Raw genomic sequence first — 16,972 nt, 5'->3', positions numbered from 1 at the left:
TCGGGATTGATCTCATGGATAGGCTATTATGGATCCCACGGATTACGGATTACGCCACTGCGGCGCGATCCGCGTTGGCACAGACAAGCCAGAAACTACAAGAATAGACAAGGCCCAGGCCAGGGTCGGCAATTCGGGAAATCGGGATTTCATTGACGAGTTCAACGGTCGCTGACCGAAACTATATGCATAAACACGCCCGAAGGATGGGCAGCCTGTACAATGGGCTCCCAAAGATAAAAATAAAAATAAAAATAAAAATGAAGACTGAAAATACAGCCGAGAATCTCGACGCTCGATCTACTCACTTTGTACAGTCCCTCATTTCGCCATTGACATGCTTACTGAACCGTAGGCAGCTCGGCCGAGAGTGGCAGCTTGCGGGAGGAGTTGCCGACATACACCTTCTTCTGAGCGCTAGTAACCACCCAGTTCTGAGAGGTCACGTCCCAGTTGGACAAATCGCGACGGGTCAGAGTGGTCGTCCACTGGACCTTCTGGCCAGGGGCAATGGTGACCCGGTCAAAGGAGCGGAGTACCTTCTTGGGGTCGTCCTCGCCGCCGAGAGAGACATACTACAAAGGGGAAAGGTTAGTATCTGTTGAATAATATCCACGTGCATGTAGGAGAAAAGGGAAACTCACAAGCTGAGGAACCTCGTCGCCGATGACGGAGCCTGTGTTGGTAATCGTGGCAGTGACCTGAATCAGATCCTCAAATAGACCGGCATTGCCACCAGAAGGACCACTAGCAGGCAACAGAGGCTGGGCCGAGCCATCAGTGGCACCATCAGGGATGTAGTCCTTGGAGTCCATGCCATAATCAGGATCCCCGGATGCCTCCTTGAGGTTGGTGCTGTTGAGCCAGGGGTAAAGGTACTGGCGCACCCGATCGATACCACTGGGGAACAGATAATCCGCGGCCTTGCCGACCTTGCCCAAAACAGGGGCCTTCTTGGACTTGCCCTTGGTGTGGGTGTACTTATCCGCGTTCAAGGCAGTGACCTCGAGATCGGAGAATTCAAACTTGGTATAGCTCAGACCGAAGCCAAACTCGAAGATAGGCTCCTCGTCGTCCTTGTCGAAGCGACGGTAGTCAATGAAGACACCCTCGTCGAAGTTATCCTGGGGTGCACCGTTACCGTTATTGGGCTCAGTCAGGATAGCAGCACCATAGGCTTCGCGTGTCTTGCCCCAGGTGAAGGGAGTCTTGCCTCCGGGGTTGATGCGGCCGTACAGAACATCAACCAAGCTGCGGCCGCTCTCCTGGCCGGGCATACCAGCCCAAACGATGGCAGTGATGTTGGGATTATCATACCAGTCAGTAACAAGGACCGAGCTGGGAGTGTGCATGATGACGATGGTATTGTTGCAGTTCGCAGTGGCAGTCTTGATAACCTCCTCGCCGTTCTTCCAGAGGGTCATGTTCTTGCGGTCGCCCATGTTGCCATCCACGTTGATATAACCCTCGCCTGAGTCGGCATTCACGAAGACTAGAGCAACACTTGCGGTCGCGGCCACTTCGGCCATCTGGTCGAGAGCCCAGTTATCAGTCACAGCGAACACATTTGACTGACCATTGCCATAGTTCAGGACCTCTGCCTGGATGGCCTGTTCGGGAGTGATCAGGTAAGGGAAGTTGGCAGTACCACTGCCCCAGCCCATCGCCAAGGTGCCATTATCACAGCCGCGGTCACTGCAACCGTTGGCGCCGTAGGCATTTGAGCCCGCATCCTCTCCCAGGATGCCCACGAGACGCTCTTGGTGAGTAAGGGGTAGTCCGCCGGTGTTCTTCAAGAGCACAGTGCTGTCCGAACCGATCTTGCGGGTGATGCTGGCATGGTCACGCTGGACATTGACCCGTTCGTTAAGTTTGATATAGTTCTCGTTCACGATGTAGTGCTCGTAGCCATATTCGTCACGAGTCCAGGAGCTGAAGTTGGGCGGAGTGCGGACACGATCCCGGCCAACCTTGTAATAAGCTGCCATGATTCGAACAGCCATGTCGTCAATGCGCCATTCAGGGATGGTCCCGTTCAGCACCGAAACGGTCATGTTGGTGGCCCAGAAAGAGTAGGGGCTGCCCAAGATGACATCGCCAGGCATGGACATATCAAGACCGGCCAGCGCATCACCCACACCGCTGTGGTGAGCACCCCAGTCACTCATGACGAAGCCCTGGAAGCCGAGCTCGCCCTTGAGCAGCTTGTTCAAGGTATAGCTGTTGGAGCAACCATAGCTGTTGTTGATTTGGTTGTATGAGCACATCACGGAGCCGACGCCAGCGCGGACCGAGTCAACAAAGGGCCAAAGATACAGTTCGTGCATAGTCTTGTCATCAATGTTGGAGCTGACACTCTCAGTAATGTTGTATCCGTAACCTTGAGCCTCACCGGCCTGGCGGAAGTGCTCCTGCTCGTTGCCGATGTAATGCTTGGCGCAAGCAATGACACCAGCATCCTGAATACCCTTGATGGTCTCCGCCATCATCACACCCGTCAGGACGGGATCCGGGGCGAATCCCTCCCACACGCGGCCACTGTCTGGGTATTTACCCAACGGACCAGCAACCGGACCCAATTGAACATCCACACCCTTGTCGCGGTGCTCCTCACCCATGGCCACTCCGCGCTGGTAGGCCAGTCTCTTGTCCCAGGTAGCCGCGACATTGACACCGGCTGGGAAGCCCGAGTTGTAGTCCGCTATCGAAGCGATCAATTAGCATCCACCAGCATTAATAATTTGGGATTCTGGATCGAAGGACCCTACCATCTCGAACACCCAGCGGCGAATCCTGCATGCACATGCCCCACATTCCGAGTCTTTTAGATACAGTCAGTCTCCGTCAACCGGACTCCGCATAGCCATCGTCTATCTCGGCTCGCAATTGACAAGTTGTAGACGATAGCTTGCTTACCTTGGAATTCCACCCGTCTCGCCAACACATCGTTCTTGCTCCCATCTGCGGTGATGTTAGTCAGTATGACTCCGTAGTGGAACTTCCTTCATAATCTCTCCTTGGAAACACATACCCAGCACCAGTTGTTAGATTGACCTTCTCTGCCAGCGTGAGGCTGGAGACGAACTCAACCGCGCGCCGATAGGACTCGGCCCACTCGCCCTCGCCGGTCATCCATGGGGAAGGGTAGTAAGGGGGAGAGTAGGCAAGTTCCTATGATGGTACATAATTTCATTAGTCTTTCGAAGGGGGGGGGAAAGAGGCAAAACATTAAGCAATTCGGATTTTCTGCGAATTGGTTGCGAACTCACCGACGCACTGGCGACCGAAGCGGCCGTCAACACGGCCGCTTGCCACCCGAGCTTCATGGTTGTCAGGTGAAGACGCTTTAAGGGGAAGAGTGCAGAGACCCCAAGGACTTGAGAGTCAGAGAAGCGAATTACACCGTTCGTAGAAGAAGGGTAGTTCTGGAGTAAACTACAGCGTCACCAAGCATGCAGTACTGGTCGGGGAGGAAGGTTCAATTTAAAGGCCGTGTTTACCCCAAACTCAGGGATGTGTACATGGTGTAATGACCCCAGCAAAAGTAAATGGGGGGAAAGCTGGAGGTGTGGAGAAACAGCAAAGATCGACAAACAGCCGGAATTACAAGTTATTCGATAGTCGACGCCCTCGATACGGTGTACGAAATACATTGATCAACCCGCTTTTCGGGGTTTCGGCACGCGGAATCACGGATTTAAAATTACGGGATTCGGTATCCTTCCTAAGGGATGAAACTACTAAGCTCCCTCGCGATCTGAGGCTCGAGCAACTATGAGCCTCCCCTCGCGTTCCAGCCTCTTTCCCGCCTTCCATGTCAATATTCAGACTGAATGTACAGAGTACACTGGATGCGTTGTGCTAAGGAGTGTCTTAGCCCTCCTTCTTTTAGTTACCAGCCCCTCCTTCATGTTGGCTGTTGGCTAGATCAGTCGATGCTTCACCAATCCACAACTAATCCTCTTTACCATCATTCTACTTTCCAAACCCCACTGGCCGAGTCTGCCGAGCACGGCTCCCGCCTAATCTTCGGCGTTCACTGGTACCGTGTCACTGTACCGCCCCCCCCCCCCCCGTCCGCCCGTCCCCCTTTGCCTCTTGTTTGTTTCCCCGATCCCCGCTAATTCTCCGTTGATGTCCAACCCGGCTAGGAACGATGATATGTCCCTCACAGTTTCTCGCAGCTGGGGAGGTAAGGTTAAAGGGTGTGACAAGATGGGGAGGTGATCCGCATTTTATCACCTATCGAGACTATTGTCTATTGTCTATTCCAACAACCGGGGATCTAATACATCTCCCCATTCTATACAACGTTCATCACCCATGAACTGATCCATCTCACTGACAACCCCAACAAGAAAACCCACGGTCTTGCAAGCGGGCCACTCGATCCCCGCACGTCCTGCCCGATGGGGAAATTCCTAGGGGAGCCACTTCGATTACTTCCGTCATCTCCTCCATTTCTCCTTCCCGTCGTTCCACTTGACCCTAGCAAGGACCCAACATGGCCCATCGTGGAAGGTACCAGTGGCTCAAGTTCCCACATGGTTTATGCTTGTGCTTTGTTGGCGGTCGTGTCCATGGTAAGTCGGGTGGCCAAGCCCGTGGGTCGGCCAACCGACCCCCGGCACCCCTTTTGCTTGCATCCTGGGGGAATCCGGGGGGATCTAAGCATGCTACCAACCAGACCGATCAAAACCCGATCCAAATATCCGGGTCGAATCACATACTCTTGTTTGCAGTATATCTTTGTATTCATCTGACTTTTACTTGATTATTTCAACTGTTTTGATTGCTAAGGATCATGAGAAGATGGCGCCGCCATCCGCGTCGCCAAGCGTTGGCTGCCGTGGAGACCGGGCAAGCCGGGGGACAAGCTAAAGTGCGGGGCTCCAGGCTTTCAGGGATGCCGACTGCAGACTCGACTCACTACATGATACTAATCCATTCTTGGCTAGAGAATCCTCTTGTTTGGTTTCCATATATCCCCTCCATTTTTTTCTGCTCCCTTGACCGGTGCCCTGTTGCTCTCGGCTTAGCTTAGCACGGCACTATACCCGGATCTGGTCTTCATCATAGTCCGTCGCGATCGTCGGCTGTGATCTCAGTGGAATTTTCTTCCTCCCCGGGCCCGGGCAAATCCCGAATCTGGCCGGTGTCGGCCTCGTTCAATGCTCTGCGACCTTCCGAGTAAACAACGCTCGGGTCGGCTCACTAAGAAATTTGTAATCGATCTTGACGGCGTTTGCTCTTTACTTGCCGACATCGCCGACCAGCAGCCCACTCTTCGTTTTAGTTCGGGGATGCCTTCCCGGACCCCGGCTCAGTTATGTAGGTTTCCCCGCGCTTATGTACCAGCACCGGCAACCGGTCGTCTACCAGCTCATTCGGCCCTCTGAGCCCAACAGCTATCCAACACTCTGAATTCCTGTGCGAAGCTATGGGGAAGTCACAAGATTCATTCAAGAAGTTTGATCAGCAGATCGCAGACCCTTTACCCGCCAGGTTATCCTCAAAAAATCCAGATACCTTGTGCCCTTTGCTCGGCAAATGTCCGGCCCGATGTTGTAGTGGTCCAGGTCGCGAGTGTGGGGTGGATGTGGAGAGGCACACACTTCCAAGCCGACCCCAATGCGAGCCGATGTCACCACCCCACTGAGCATTACTCACCGGGGGTTGCATGGACTGAGCCCGGCAAATATATTCCTCACAGCTGAACAGAATCGGCTTACTTCGTGCCCCGAGACGTTGCCGCTAGTGAAAGCGCCAAAAAAAGCCAAGGCTTTGGTCAAACAAATAGTGGGTATTGTCCGTGCCCGAAATGCTAATATCATGCTGGCGAGGAGCTAGGATTTGAGTATCGGTGCTGCGCTTCAATCTATCAACATCCCTTCAGTAAACCCTCGCGTGTGGTCTCCAACACAGGTCTTGTTTGGTTTTCAGCCCCACTATATTGTTGACTGCCCCCTCAATAAGAAGGTTCATGCTCATTTCATCAAACCCGGGCCTCGTGAGGAGGGTATTGAGCCTGGTCCGCAAGCCTTGAAGAATGCCGTTGAGGGACACTTACCTTGCCTGGAGGAGACCCGCGAAGAATTGAGGAAGTGATATCGGGATCATGAGAAATCTCATGAAAATGTCATACTGCATCAACATTTCAGAAAGAAGCTCTGCTTTTGTTGAGGCGGCGCATCATAGTTACCGGATGTCTATAAGGGCTTTAATCAAGATATTGAATTGTTCCTGGAGAGTAATCCTTACGATGTAGGCAGCATTTTACCGATTTAGACCCCTTTGATTAGACCTATCCGAAATTTGTCCCGGTATCATTCCATATCATCGTTGCTGCTCCCCTTCTATTTCCTATTCTAAGTGCCGCCTGCAAGGACGTGTTACCAAGAAGAAAGAAGTCATCATTGCTTTGAAGAGTTTCAACTGGAATCCCAAGAAGCCCTTGCCATAGTCGACCCCCGCTTCCCAGACGAAACTCGATACGATATTGAACGTATCCTAGCTAAGCAGGTCCGACATGCTCCCGGAAGACTACGGCGTAACGGGACAGTCACGTATAAAAAATACTACCTAATCCGCTAGGCTAGTCAGTCTGCAAAGGAAGACAGCTAGATCACAGGAGAAGAAGCTATTGGCACCGAGGATTTGATTTATCAATTTAAAAACGAACAGAAATGTAAACTATTAAGTTTAGCTATCCTGTCGTTTTCATCTCCCATCTCTATTTTTCCTTTATCTTCTTTTATCTCTCACTTTTCATCTCTACGCTCATATCCCTAATTCGCGCCTCTTATCTCTATTTTTTTTTCCTTTGCCTTCTTATATCTCTCACTTTTCATCTCTAATTTTTATCCCTATTTCCTATCTCTTATCTCTCTTTTTCACCTGACTCTGACCTCAGTCCCAATCCCACGAGCTTTGTCTCTCACCTCCCGACAATTTTCACTCATTCACATTACTACACCCAAACATCCCAACTACATCCCACCCACATCCCTTCCTGCACTTAGTTCACATCGCTGCATCCACATTCTACCCATACCCTCACGACATGATGCCGAAGAGAAAGGCAGATGACCTGTCCAGTTTCCACCTATCGGCGGTAATATATTCAATCGAAATAACATTTTCACCTTGATCTGTCGATGGAAGATCTACTATCTTCTTAGAAGATATAACGTTTCTCGATTTTCCTTCGCTAGGTTGGAAACTATATTCATCGAAGTTATAGGCTAATTGTGCTAGGGTAGTCTTCTTGATCATTTAGGCGAGTAAATCGTACTAAAACGCTAATTCTACTGGGTCCCAATATATTCAGCAGTTCCGCCTGCTGGTTTTTCACCGGTCCGGCAAGACAAACTGTGTCGCTGATGCGCTGTCCAGACTCCCCTCTGTCGGGAAGCCGGTCCCTCGAGATAGCGACGATCTAGACGCGCTTCACGCAGACACTAACTGGGACGTACCTGATCATGTCTACGCCTTCCTCACTTCTGCTGTGTCGATGATGAACGAATTCAAGGCCCGCGTCCGCAACGGGTGCGAAACCGATCCACGATGGTCGATGGTTATCAAGGAGCTCGGGCGCGTGGCGAGCGACCTCGACCCAGTCAAGGAAAAGCTACCCTACGAGCTAGACGACGGGTTGCTGTATTCTATTCAACAAAGCGGAGAGTACTGGCTATGAGTACCAGGCACTATTGAGCAGGAAATCCTCCAGATGGCGCGCGGTAGAAAATCCGTGCCGCATACGATCGTACTCTTGCTGGGTACAAAAGTCATCTCCACCACTTGCCCCGTCCTACCTTTGGTGCTCCAGAAGCTGAGATAGTTGCATATGAGGCATTGACTTGAAAATCTCAATTATATATGGCAAGCCAAAACCAGATCAAGATGATTGTTCCCAGCCCCTCTCATCAGGTTTCCACAACGCCTCAAGGCAAGATCCTGGATAGGCAAAATGGCTGAATCGACTTCAGATACGCCAATTTTGAAGAAGAAAAAAAGCTTTTACTCAGCAGCCTTAGTTTTCTGATCATAGCTATATTTCTAGATTAGATATAAGTGACGGTGTAGTAGTTTGTTGTCCGCCCCTTGATTTAGTTCGCTATCTTCTTACATATCACAGTGTGTTTTTGATCCTTATCTGGTGCATACGAAGCTGAGGTGTTGGTAATTTGAAATCCTATTTTCCTACAGAAGGGACTGATAAACTGATTAGTTAACTAAACTAGGGGAGTGACACTAGTTAACATGATCGAAAATAAACCACGTGATCTGCGCAACGTATGTCACCCACGCAACATGATTGGTCTGATTCCGGTGACATACCAAAAGCTGTAGTAAATGCGGTCTGAATGAAAGCTCAATAAAAGACGATGGGGTTTTTCATGTATCCACCGAAAATTTTCAAAGTTTGACAGAAATTCAGGGACTCAGCATGGCTGACCTGGAAGCCAATACGCCTTCAATCGGAAATAATGACCATCTTCCAGACGTGAAGTCGAGTGAGAATGGCACGGATGTTAGTTGTCATGCAGAGACGAAGCAGCTGTCAGCTTTTAAACAGCTTGGAATCTTGGACCGCTTTCTCGCCATCTGGATTTTCTTGGCTATGGCAATTGGAATCATTCTAGGCAACTTTGTGCCGAATACAGGAGAGGTACTGGAGAAAGGAAAGTTCGTGGGTGTATCTGTACCCATAGGTAAATTTGCTGTCTAGTAGGTCTGGACGGAGACAAGATGATCTAACGATGATTATTTTCAGCTGTTGGTCTGTTGGTTATGATGTACCCAATCTTGTGCAAGGTTCGCTTTGAAACGCTGCATCGATCATTTCGTACGAAGGCACTCTGGGTCCAAATTGGTTTCAGCATAGTCGTGAATTGGATTGTGGCACCTCTCTTTATGGTATGTCTCTAATAGGCGAAAAGAGTGATTTGGGATTATTGAGTCAAGAAACAAAATGGAAGAACCGTTTTTCCAAGATTGTATTTGCTAACTGCAATCCCAGCTCGCATTGGCTTGGGCGTTCCTTCCAGATCAGAGAGAGCTACGAGAAGGTTTAATTCTTGTGGGAATTGCGCGATGTATCGCAATGGTATGTTCTACTACTATACCGATAATAACATGATAGGTTCTAATGGTAGTGAACCAAATTAAGGTGCTTATTTGGACTGGACTGGCAGGTGGAGATGGAGATTTCTGCGCGATCCTGGTAGCGATCAATTCTGTGCTACAGATGGTGCTATTTGCCCCCTTGGCTATATTTTTCATCCAAGTTATCAGCGATGACGACATCACGCTCAGTTACTCTCTCGCCGCCAAAAGCGTTGGCGTCTTTCTTGGTATCCCGCTGGGCGCTGCGATCGTGACTCGTCTCAGCCTGCGCACTACACTTGGAGGAAAGTGGTACGACGAGAAATTTGTGGCGTGGATCAGTCCACTATCACTCATCGGCTTGCTGTTCACGATTCTGGTTTTATTCGCATCGCAGGGCAAACAAGTGGTACATCAAATCGTGTCCGTGGTCCGGGTGGCGGCCCCCTTGGTCGTCTACTTTTCGGTGATCTTTTTAGCCACTCTAATGGTGACTCGACGATTTGGCTTTGGGTACGAATTGTCCTGCACACAAAGCTTCACGGCGGCGAGTAACAACTTTGAGCTGGCGATCGCTGTGGCGATCGCGACCTTTGGCGCGGACAGCAACCAGGCCTTGGCGGCCACCGTTGGGCCGTTGGTGGAGGTACCGGTTTTGCTAATGTTGGTATATGTGGTGAAGTGGTATGGCAAGCGGCGTCATTGGTAGAATGTTGGGGTAGGGGCGGTAGGCCGGACCAGATATATTAGTAATGGACTCCGCATAGCATGAAGCAAGCAATCAAATGTTGTTGCTAATCTCATCCAATACTTGAAATAGCATCTGGTTCTCAACTCGACAGTCGTTTCCAGAGGCGCCTGCTTGGAAACCAGCCCAAAGGCGTCCCCGAATCTCTTCGATATCAACTCCTTGCGTGTTGTATTGCTCAATCAATTGTTCAGCCATGCTGCAAAGCGTCGTATTGAGAACATCCTCATTAGTTGTAGGGGATAATTCCTTGGTATTTGATGGACATTTGCAGAGTGATGGAAGCGTCTGTTTTGGTGGTTGAACTGGTGACTGTGGCTCTTGGGAATCTTTCATCTCTGTCTCGGTCGGGGTGCTTTCGCAAGTTTCACGAGAGTCAACTGTAACGGGTAACTCTGTAGTGGCGGCACTGCATGCACTCGATGCGACCTGGGGATTGCAATTTGGCTGTGGGGTTGGATCAGTATATGGCGCTATAGAGGGTAGCTCTGTCAATCGATGAACTGCTGGAATTGCGACTTTTCGATTTGCAGAAGCTCCTTGGTCTGCTAACTGCAGATACTGTTGAACCAGCTCTGGTGAAATTCCCAGCGATCCCAGGAGCGTCCTCAACTGCCGATTCTCTGCTTGCACTTTCTGGACCTCCAAGCGATGCTCGATATCTTTCTGCTGAGCTTCTTTATTGGACGAGGCTAATTTCTGCTCTAGTTCTCGAATATAATCCTGCTTTCGTGCGCGACTCTTGCGCTGGTTCTCCCGTACCCGGGCAAGACGCTCGAGATGCTTGAGAAGCAATTAGGCTCCAGAATTTTTCATCGGTGGTTGAGGGGGTGGCGGTTGGTGAGAGCATGAACGACACACCTTCTGGCTAGTTTCCGGCTCCATTGTCAACTAAACCTCCCAGGTCCGGGAAAGGAAGTTGATGGTGTTGTCAGAGACAATCTGTGAGCACCACAGAGCTTGGTCTCGTCGTCAACCAGTCCATATCTCCTGGAAGTCTTCCCAAAAGCTTCTTCGCTGTGGCTTTGGCATCACGTGCCCTTTTCATGCCTGTTTTCTCAGGCGCCAACGACCAAACAAACGAGGCGCTGCGGCCATGAGGAACTGCAGATCCTCTCAGAGGGAAAACGTGATTATAAAACCAGAAGCTCACTTGGATTGATTTTCCGACTCCTGAAGAGGATAGTATGAAATGATATTGCGCCTCTTCTTTTTTTTCCCGGCAAGGGGGAACAAGGGGTTAATTGCGCCGATTGGATGGACTCCGAGGGGACGCACGAGCCCTCTGGGGTAAAGAATGCCGTCTATACTCCCCAAGCACACGCTAAAGGATGGCCCAGATCCATCCTACGGTATCCATCGGAGCCAGCTTGATCACCCTTTCCCGCTTGGCCAGCTTCCAGATTCGGGCTCCAATGCAGACGGGGTTCGAGGGCTGGAAGGCAAATCTTCGCCCAAAGCGTTCATGACTCGCCCGCAAACGACCAGCTCGGACGACGTCACTGGCCGTCAGACGCAGGCGAACTGGATCGGCTGGCATGCAGCCCCCATTTCTGTTTCCTCTCGGGCGCCAGAGCGAAACTAGCGTATTCATTCTCCTACTCGGGTCCGAATGAACTCCAGTCTTGCACATTTCCACGCTGTGGCTTGTCTCCTCCCCTGTTCTGTTCACTGACCGCGCGACTCGCTCCTCCCAGACTTGGCGACCCTGCGCTTCCTCCATTACCCGTGAGCCGCTTCTAATCCATCATGGTCTCCACGCGACACCATCCCCGCGATTTCCCCTCGCCTGAGAAAGCCGCAAAGGAGCTGGCGAGGTCGTCGCCTGCGCCCACCACCAACGGCACTGCGCGCAAATGGGTCCATACCCCGAGTGCCGCGCTGACCATCTGGCTCATGGCCTCGGTTCCCTTGGTCATATGGGATGCAAGCTATGTGTTGTTGCGACCGCATAGTATGCCAGGTGGCCGACTGCACTCGCCCATCTGGACCCCCTATGCGCTGTATGGAACAGTCGACTACATTTATGGCTGGCCCGCCTTCAACGCGCGCAATGGATTCACCGCCGCGCAGACCGTCATGAATGTGGTTGAGACCCTGGCTTACATCTACTACCTGGCCACTGTATACCGGTACGGCGCGACAGTGACCACCGGCCGCGGCGCACAGAAGCTCAAGAAGGGCTTCATGTGGCTGCTGACGGGAAACAAGGTCGTCGCGGGCCGCACTGGCGCCGTCGCACTGCTCGTCGCGTTCACCGCCTCTGTGATGACTCTCAGCAAGACCGTCCTTTACTGTTCGTTCCTGCTCCTCTGTGGTCATTTTGGGATTGTTCATGGCGCTAACCACCAATAGGGCTGAACGAAGTTTTCTCAGGGTTTGATAACGTCGGACACAATGACGCCGCCACCCTTATCTTCTTGTGGATCATTCCCAAGTGAGTTTAGTCCCGTACAGACGAGTTCCTTGTTCTCCTGTCACTAATTCATGTTCTTTTCTGTGCTCAGTGGCCTTTGGATTGTTTTCCCAAGTTATAATGTCTATATCCTGGGCGACGAAATCCTCAACTCCTTGGAGCAGACCTCGCCGCGCCGTCCCGGGCGTCCGAAATCATCGTAAATGCCCAGGCGCGGGATCTGTTGGAAGTTTTTGGTGCTTCACGAGAGGGTGTATGACCATGTTATATTTCCAGATTCTGTTGACTTGTGTTTCTTTGGGGGGCACGAGACTATGAAATCGTTCTATGCAGCATGTTTTGATTGATACCTTGGTTCTCTCGAGGCGTTGACGGAGAGACCTGCTGTGCACTGATTAACCAAATGAGATTTCTGTTTTTTTTTAGTTATTTCTATTTTTTTCCCCAATATTTCGGGAGCTTTTAGTCCATTTGAGTGGGTTTTAATCTATCTCGACTGCAAATATTCCGGAGCAATTGTCAGGCCAGATGCCAAGCGATCGATGGTGCTACATTGTGGTTCGGCCCGAAGGTGCGGCAGGGAGCTGCGACCTGGGGACCTCGAGGGGCCGATATATGCACAGTGCATAGCCCGCCAAAGGATGCAGTCCCGAGCTTTCAAATAGTTTTGCCAATGGTTCTGAGACTCTCTGCAAATCAATAAATGTATGAAACCCACCAGGATCTACTAGAAGCTCCTCCTGTGGAGGCGCAGAGAAAAATGATGTGATCATAACCGAGTTCGGACGTATGTAACCTAAGCGCAAATCCACAGGCCCCCCTGCGCTGCACTCCTATTCTTTCTAGTGATCTTGTAGCGAGGTGAGGACGACAGCAGTGGCTGAAAAGACTCCGGGTTTTCATTCGTCGCTTCATCTGATCCCACGAGGGAGGACAACGCAGCTCCGTAATATGGGCGCTGCCAGTGGACGCTCTTGCCAAGCCGCCATTCGCCGCTGAACCTTTCCCCATATTCCTTCATTCTCCTCACTTCTTCCTCGACCCCAAATTATCCCGCCGCAACCGCCCTGCTTCCCAACGTCTGGAGCCATTTGGATCCCCTGAAATTTCTTCCTTTCCTCCCGACAGGAAGTTCCGATTCAAACCCGCCCCGGTCACTCCGAACGATGCTTGGGGCCTCGGTCCTGGGGTACCCGCACCCGTCATGATCCCTCCCGACTCCGACGATTCACCCTTGAAGACTTCTGGTGCTAGCTTTAGTTTAGGCCAGGAGGATTCGACAGCGCTACTAGACGATTTTGAGACCCAGAGTCATGCAAGTTCCCGCGACCCCGGGAGCACACAAACCGCCGACCCCGCGACGGGAGCCGACAACGGCGCCCTAGACAACCAGCGCGATGATGCCGCGCAAGATGATGCCGCTGGAGCCCCCAGCACGGGCCCACTCGACAAGGACGGCAAACCGGCCTGGAGTGAAATGAAAACCAAGGCCGGGAAGGAGAGGAAGCGACTCCCGCTGGCCTGCATCGCCTGTCGTCGGAAGAAGATCCGGTGCTCGGGCGAGAAGCCTGCCTGCAAGCACTGCACTCGCTCGCGAATCCCCTGCGTATATAAAGTCACTACGAGGAAAGCCGCACCGCGGACAGATTACATGGCCATGCTGGACAAGCGACTGAAGCGTATGGAAGATCGCGTAATCAAGACCATCCCCAAGGACGAGACCAGGGATATGGCCTCGATTGGACGATCGGTCGTGAAGCCCGCGGCGCCAGGGCAACCCTCGAAAACTCAGAAAAAGCGTAGTGCCGACGAAGCGTTTGCGACAGAAATGGAAAATTGGACGCGACAAGAGCGTCGCCCACCACACGAGACTCTCCCCATGAATCGCGATTTTAAGTCAACGGATGGCACCGGCCTCCTGACCGAGGGCGCAGAGTTCTTGCCCTCTCTCGAAATCCAAGAGCATCTGGCAGAGGTCTTCTTTGACTGCGTTTATGGGCAGTCTTATCTCCTCTTACATAAACCGAGCTTTATGCGACGGCTGAAGGCAGGCACAGTTCCCCCGGTCCTCATTCTTGCTGTGTGCGCGGCCTCTGCTCGATTTTCTACCCATCCGCAGCTCAACTCCGAACCCCCCTTTCTGCGCGGAGAGAACTGGGCCAACCCAGCGGCGGCTATTGCTCTCAGTCGACACGATGAGCCAAATATTACCATTTTAACCGTATTTCTACTTCTTGGACTGCATGAGTTTGGAACATGCCATGGTGGGCGAAGTTGGTCGTTTGGTGGCCAGGCTTTGAGAATGGCGTATGCTCTTCAGCTTCATCAAGAACTAGAGAGCGATCAATTGCTCAGCCAACAACAGAATAACGGATCCAATTCCCAAATGAGCTTCACAGATCGCGAAATCCGGCGGCGAACCATGTGGGCATGTTTCCTGATGGATCGGTATAACTCCTCCGGCAGTCAACGGCCACCAATTGGAAATGAGAAATTCCTCCAGATTCAACTCCCCATCAAGGAGACTCATTTCCAAATGGAAATCCCTGGTCCCACCGAAGATCTGGATGGAGATGTCCCGAACCCATCACCTGAGGATTCTGGACAACTATCCAATGCCAAGGAGAACATGGGCGTGTCTGCCTATATCATCCGTGCTATTGTCATCTGGGGTCGCATTGTCGATTATCTGAACCTGGGTGGAAAGAGGAAAGACTCCTCGCCGCTTTGGCATCCAGAGTCTGGGTACATGCGACTGAAGCGCCAGATCGAAGAATTCTCTGGTTCTCTTCCCAGCAATCTCACATTCACATACGAGAATCTCCAAATTCACGCAGCAGAGAAGATCGCGAACCAGTTTTTGTTTCTCCACATCATTATACACCAGAACATGCTATTCCTGAACCAGTTCGCCATCCCCTTGTCTCCTGGAGGCCGGCCTCCCCGTGATATGCCCAAGCCGTTCCTCAGCAACGCTGGTCGGGCAGCAGTAGAGGCCGCCCACCACATTTCAGTACTTTTTGACCGCGCATCTGCCTATCCTCTGACCGTTCCTTTCGCGGGTTATTGTGCGTACACCGCGAGTACCGTACATATCTGGGGTATTTTCTCCAAGAATGTGCAACTTGAGGCACGGTCAAAGGAAAACTTGCGGCACACCTACCGCTACCTCAATAAAATGAAGAAGTACTGGGGCATGTTCCACTATATGGTGGAAAGTGCCAAAGACCGATATCGACAATTTGCTGATGCAGCTATCAAGGGCTCTGTAGCCACCCAGAATGGCACCAGCTTGGCGCCTATGTTCCAATACGGCGATTGGTTTGACAAGTACCCCCACGGCGTGTCAAGAGTACACTGGGAGGATCCTGACACTCGCCACAAAGAGACAGGAGAGGATGCTGTGATGGGTCAAAAACCCGATCTTCAGAGTGTGGAAGATTTCTTCGCCAGTTTATCGCCAACACCCCAGCCTGCTCTGCCTCGCAAGTCTCGCTCTCGAAAGAACAGCAAATTATCTGACGGAACTCCAAGTATGGACCAATCCCCGACGTCTATGGATGTTGCCATGGGAAATACCCCTGGTGTTCCAGGAAGTGCATTCCCTCAGCCATCACTATATTCTCAGAACCGACCTATGCCATTTGGCCAGTCCCCGTTCGACTTCAGCATCCCTCCAGATCAGCTGCCCCAGTTGGATCGGCAATTTGTATATGGTTCATTTTCTGATTTTGATCCCACCTCCTTCGTCCCAACGAGCAATTCCCCAATGCCACCACCACCGCCGCCACCTGTCAATGGCGTTGACACTCGGGGTGCAGATCAGTCTCTTTTTACTGGTCACCTTGATCCAAGCGCGCCCGCTGGAACAGGCGAGTTCTACCAGCCCAGCGCATGGTTCCTGCCCTTCAACCTTGACCCTGTCGGCAGCGCCAATCCTCCACTGGCACCAGGCTCAAATGCCCAGCCTGTTGGCGGGGGTCCAACCTCGGCCCCAGTCCCTGGTGGCAATATGCCAGCCCTACCTGGTGGAGGTATGTCATTAAGTGCTTATGACCTGGGCCTAGGCGGGCCAGATATGGGACCAGCCACGTAATATTGGCTATTTAGTAGATACTGCATGATCCGTCTGCTTATTTTTTTCTTTTTCAACGACCGAGACGTGGTGTTTAATAGTGTGTATTATGAGTCGGATTTTTGATCTTGGATTTCGCTAGGCTGGCAGGCCTGCATTTCCCCTTTCCCTCTGCACTGGGATTAAATCTGTCAAAAGCCCGGAGTAATCGCGATGATCTATTTTGAATGTATATAAGTGTCCACTCACTGTCATATCCATTACGTATCTATAATAGAGATCACCGGCTTTTTCGTGAGGTCCATATTCTATTTAGACACGGCAACACTTTCGTAGCTACTAGGCAAGGCTTTGCTTGGGTTACTACCACCTGAGGGCCCTCGGGTTTGGCCTCACTGGATAGATGCAAGCTCGGGCTCAGACTTGCCGATTAGTGGCAGGTGGTTAATAACTACGTATGTTTATCTGCTCCCTAGATATAGCTCTCCGATCATCCATGAATGCTGAGTGATTCGTTGGAAAGAAATTTTGGATTCTTTCATGCGATATATCAGTATCCTCTTACAGGGCACTTTTAGACGCTGATATTCAAACCAGTCATCGGTATTGACAATATTCGCTGAGT

The 16,972-nt window shown here is 51.4% G+C and overlaps 6 protein-coding genes across 6 annotated transcripts; 4 read left to right on the top strand and 2 right to left on the bottom strand.

The window, feature by feature from the left end:
- Positions 1–341: 341 nt before the first annotated feature.
- N7462_007199 (beta-glucosidase) lies at positions 342–3,326 on the bottom strand (the record flags this gene model as incomplete). The annotated part of the gene is made up of 6 exons (XM_057078917.1): positions 342–575; positions 645–2,701; positions 2,769–2,821; positions 2,917–2,961; positions 3,032–3,171; positions 3,270–3,326. The coding sequence occupies 6 exons, from the start codon at positions 3,324–3,326 to the stop codon at positions 342–344; spliced, it is 2,586 nt and encodes an 861-aa protein (XP_056931587.1).
- A 3,740-nt stretch (positions 3,327–7,066) lies between these two features.
- Positions 7,067–7,696, top strand: N7462_007198 (uncharacterized protein; the record flags this gene model as incomplete). Its single annotated transcript, XM_057078916.1, has 2 exons — positions 7,067–7,114; positions 7,331–7,696. The coding sequence occupies 2 exons, from the start codon at positions 7,067–7,069 to the stop codon at positions 7,694–7,696; spliced, it is 414 nt and encodes a 137-aa protein (XP_056931586.1).
- A 753-nt stretch (positions 7,697–8,449) lies between these two features.
- Positions 8,450–9,817, top strand: N7462_007197 (arsenic resistance protein; the record flags this gene model as incomplete). The annotated part of the gene is made up of 4 exons (XM_057078915.1): positions 8,450–8,714; positions 8,777–8,919; positions 9,023–9,109; positions 9,173–9,817. The coding sequence occupies 4 exons, from the start codon at positions 8,450–8,452 to the stop codon at positions 9,815–9,817; spliced, it is 1,140 nt and encodes a 379-aa protein (XP_056931585.1).
- A 72-nt stretch (positions 9,818–9,889) lies between these two features.
- On the bottom strand, positions 9,890–10,741 carry N7462_007196 (bZIP transcription factor; the record flags this gene model as incomplete). The annotated part of the gene is made up of 2 exons (XM_057078914.1): positions 9,890–10,639; positions 10,718–10,741. 2 exons carry the CDS (start codon positions 10,739–10,741, stop codon positions 9,890–9,892), a joined length of 774 nt encoding a protein of 257 aa, XP_056931584.1.
- Positions 10,742–11,153: 412 nt separating this feature from the next.
- Positions 11,154–11,441, top strand: N7462_007195 (uncharacterized protein; the record flags this gene model as incomplete). The annotated part of the gene is made up of 1 exon (XM_057078913.1): positions 11,154–11,441. One exon carries the CDS (start codon positions 11,154–11,156, stop codon positions 11,439–11,441), a length of 288 nt encoding a protein of 95 aa, XP_056931583.1.
- Positions 11,442–11,605: 164 nt separating this feature from the next.
- N7462_007194 (Zn(II)2Cys6 transcription factor) lies at positions 11,606–16,368 on the top strand (the record flags this gene model as incomplete). Its single annotated transcript, XM_057078912.1, has 4 exons — positions 11,606–12,152; positions 12,212–12,293; positions 12,364–12,449; positions 13,238–16,368. The coding sequence occupies 4 exons, from the start codon at positions 11,606–11,608 to the stop codon at positions 16,366–16,368; spliced, it is 3,846 nt and encodes a 1,281-aa protein (XP_056931582.1).
- Between the last annotated feature and the right edge of the window lie 604 nt (positions 16,369–16,972).

The sequence above is a fragment of the Penicillium macrosclerotiorum genome (assembly GCF_028827735.1).
Source record: "Penicillium macrosclerotiorum strain IBT 26536 chromosome Unknown utg000007l_segment0_segment0, whole genome shotgun sequence".
Lineage (NCBI taxonomy): Eukaryota > Fungi > Ascomycota > Eurotiomycetes > Eurotiales > Aspergillaceae > Penicillium > Penicillium macrosclerotiorum.
Note: the sequence above shows the minus strand (reverse complement) of the source record. Positions and strands in the feature narration are given on the sequence as shown.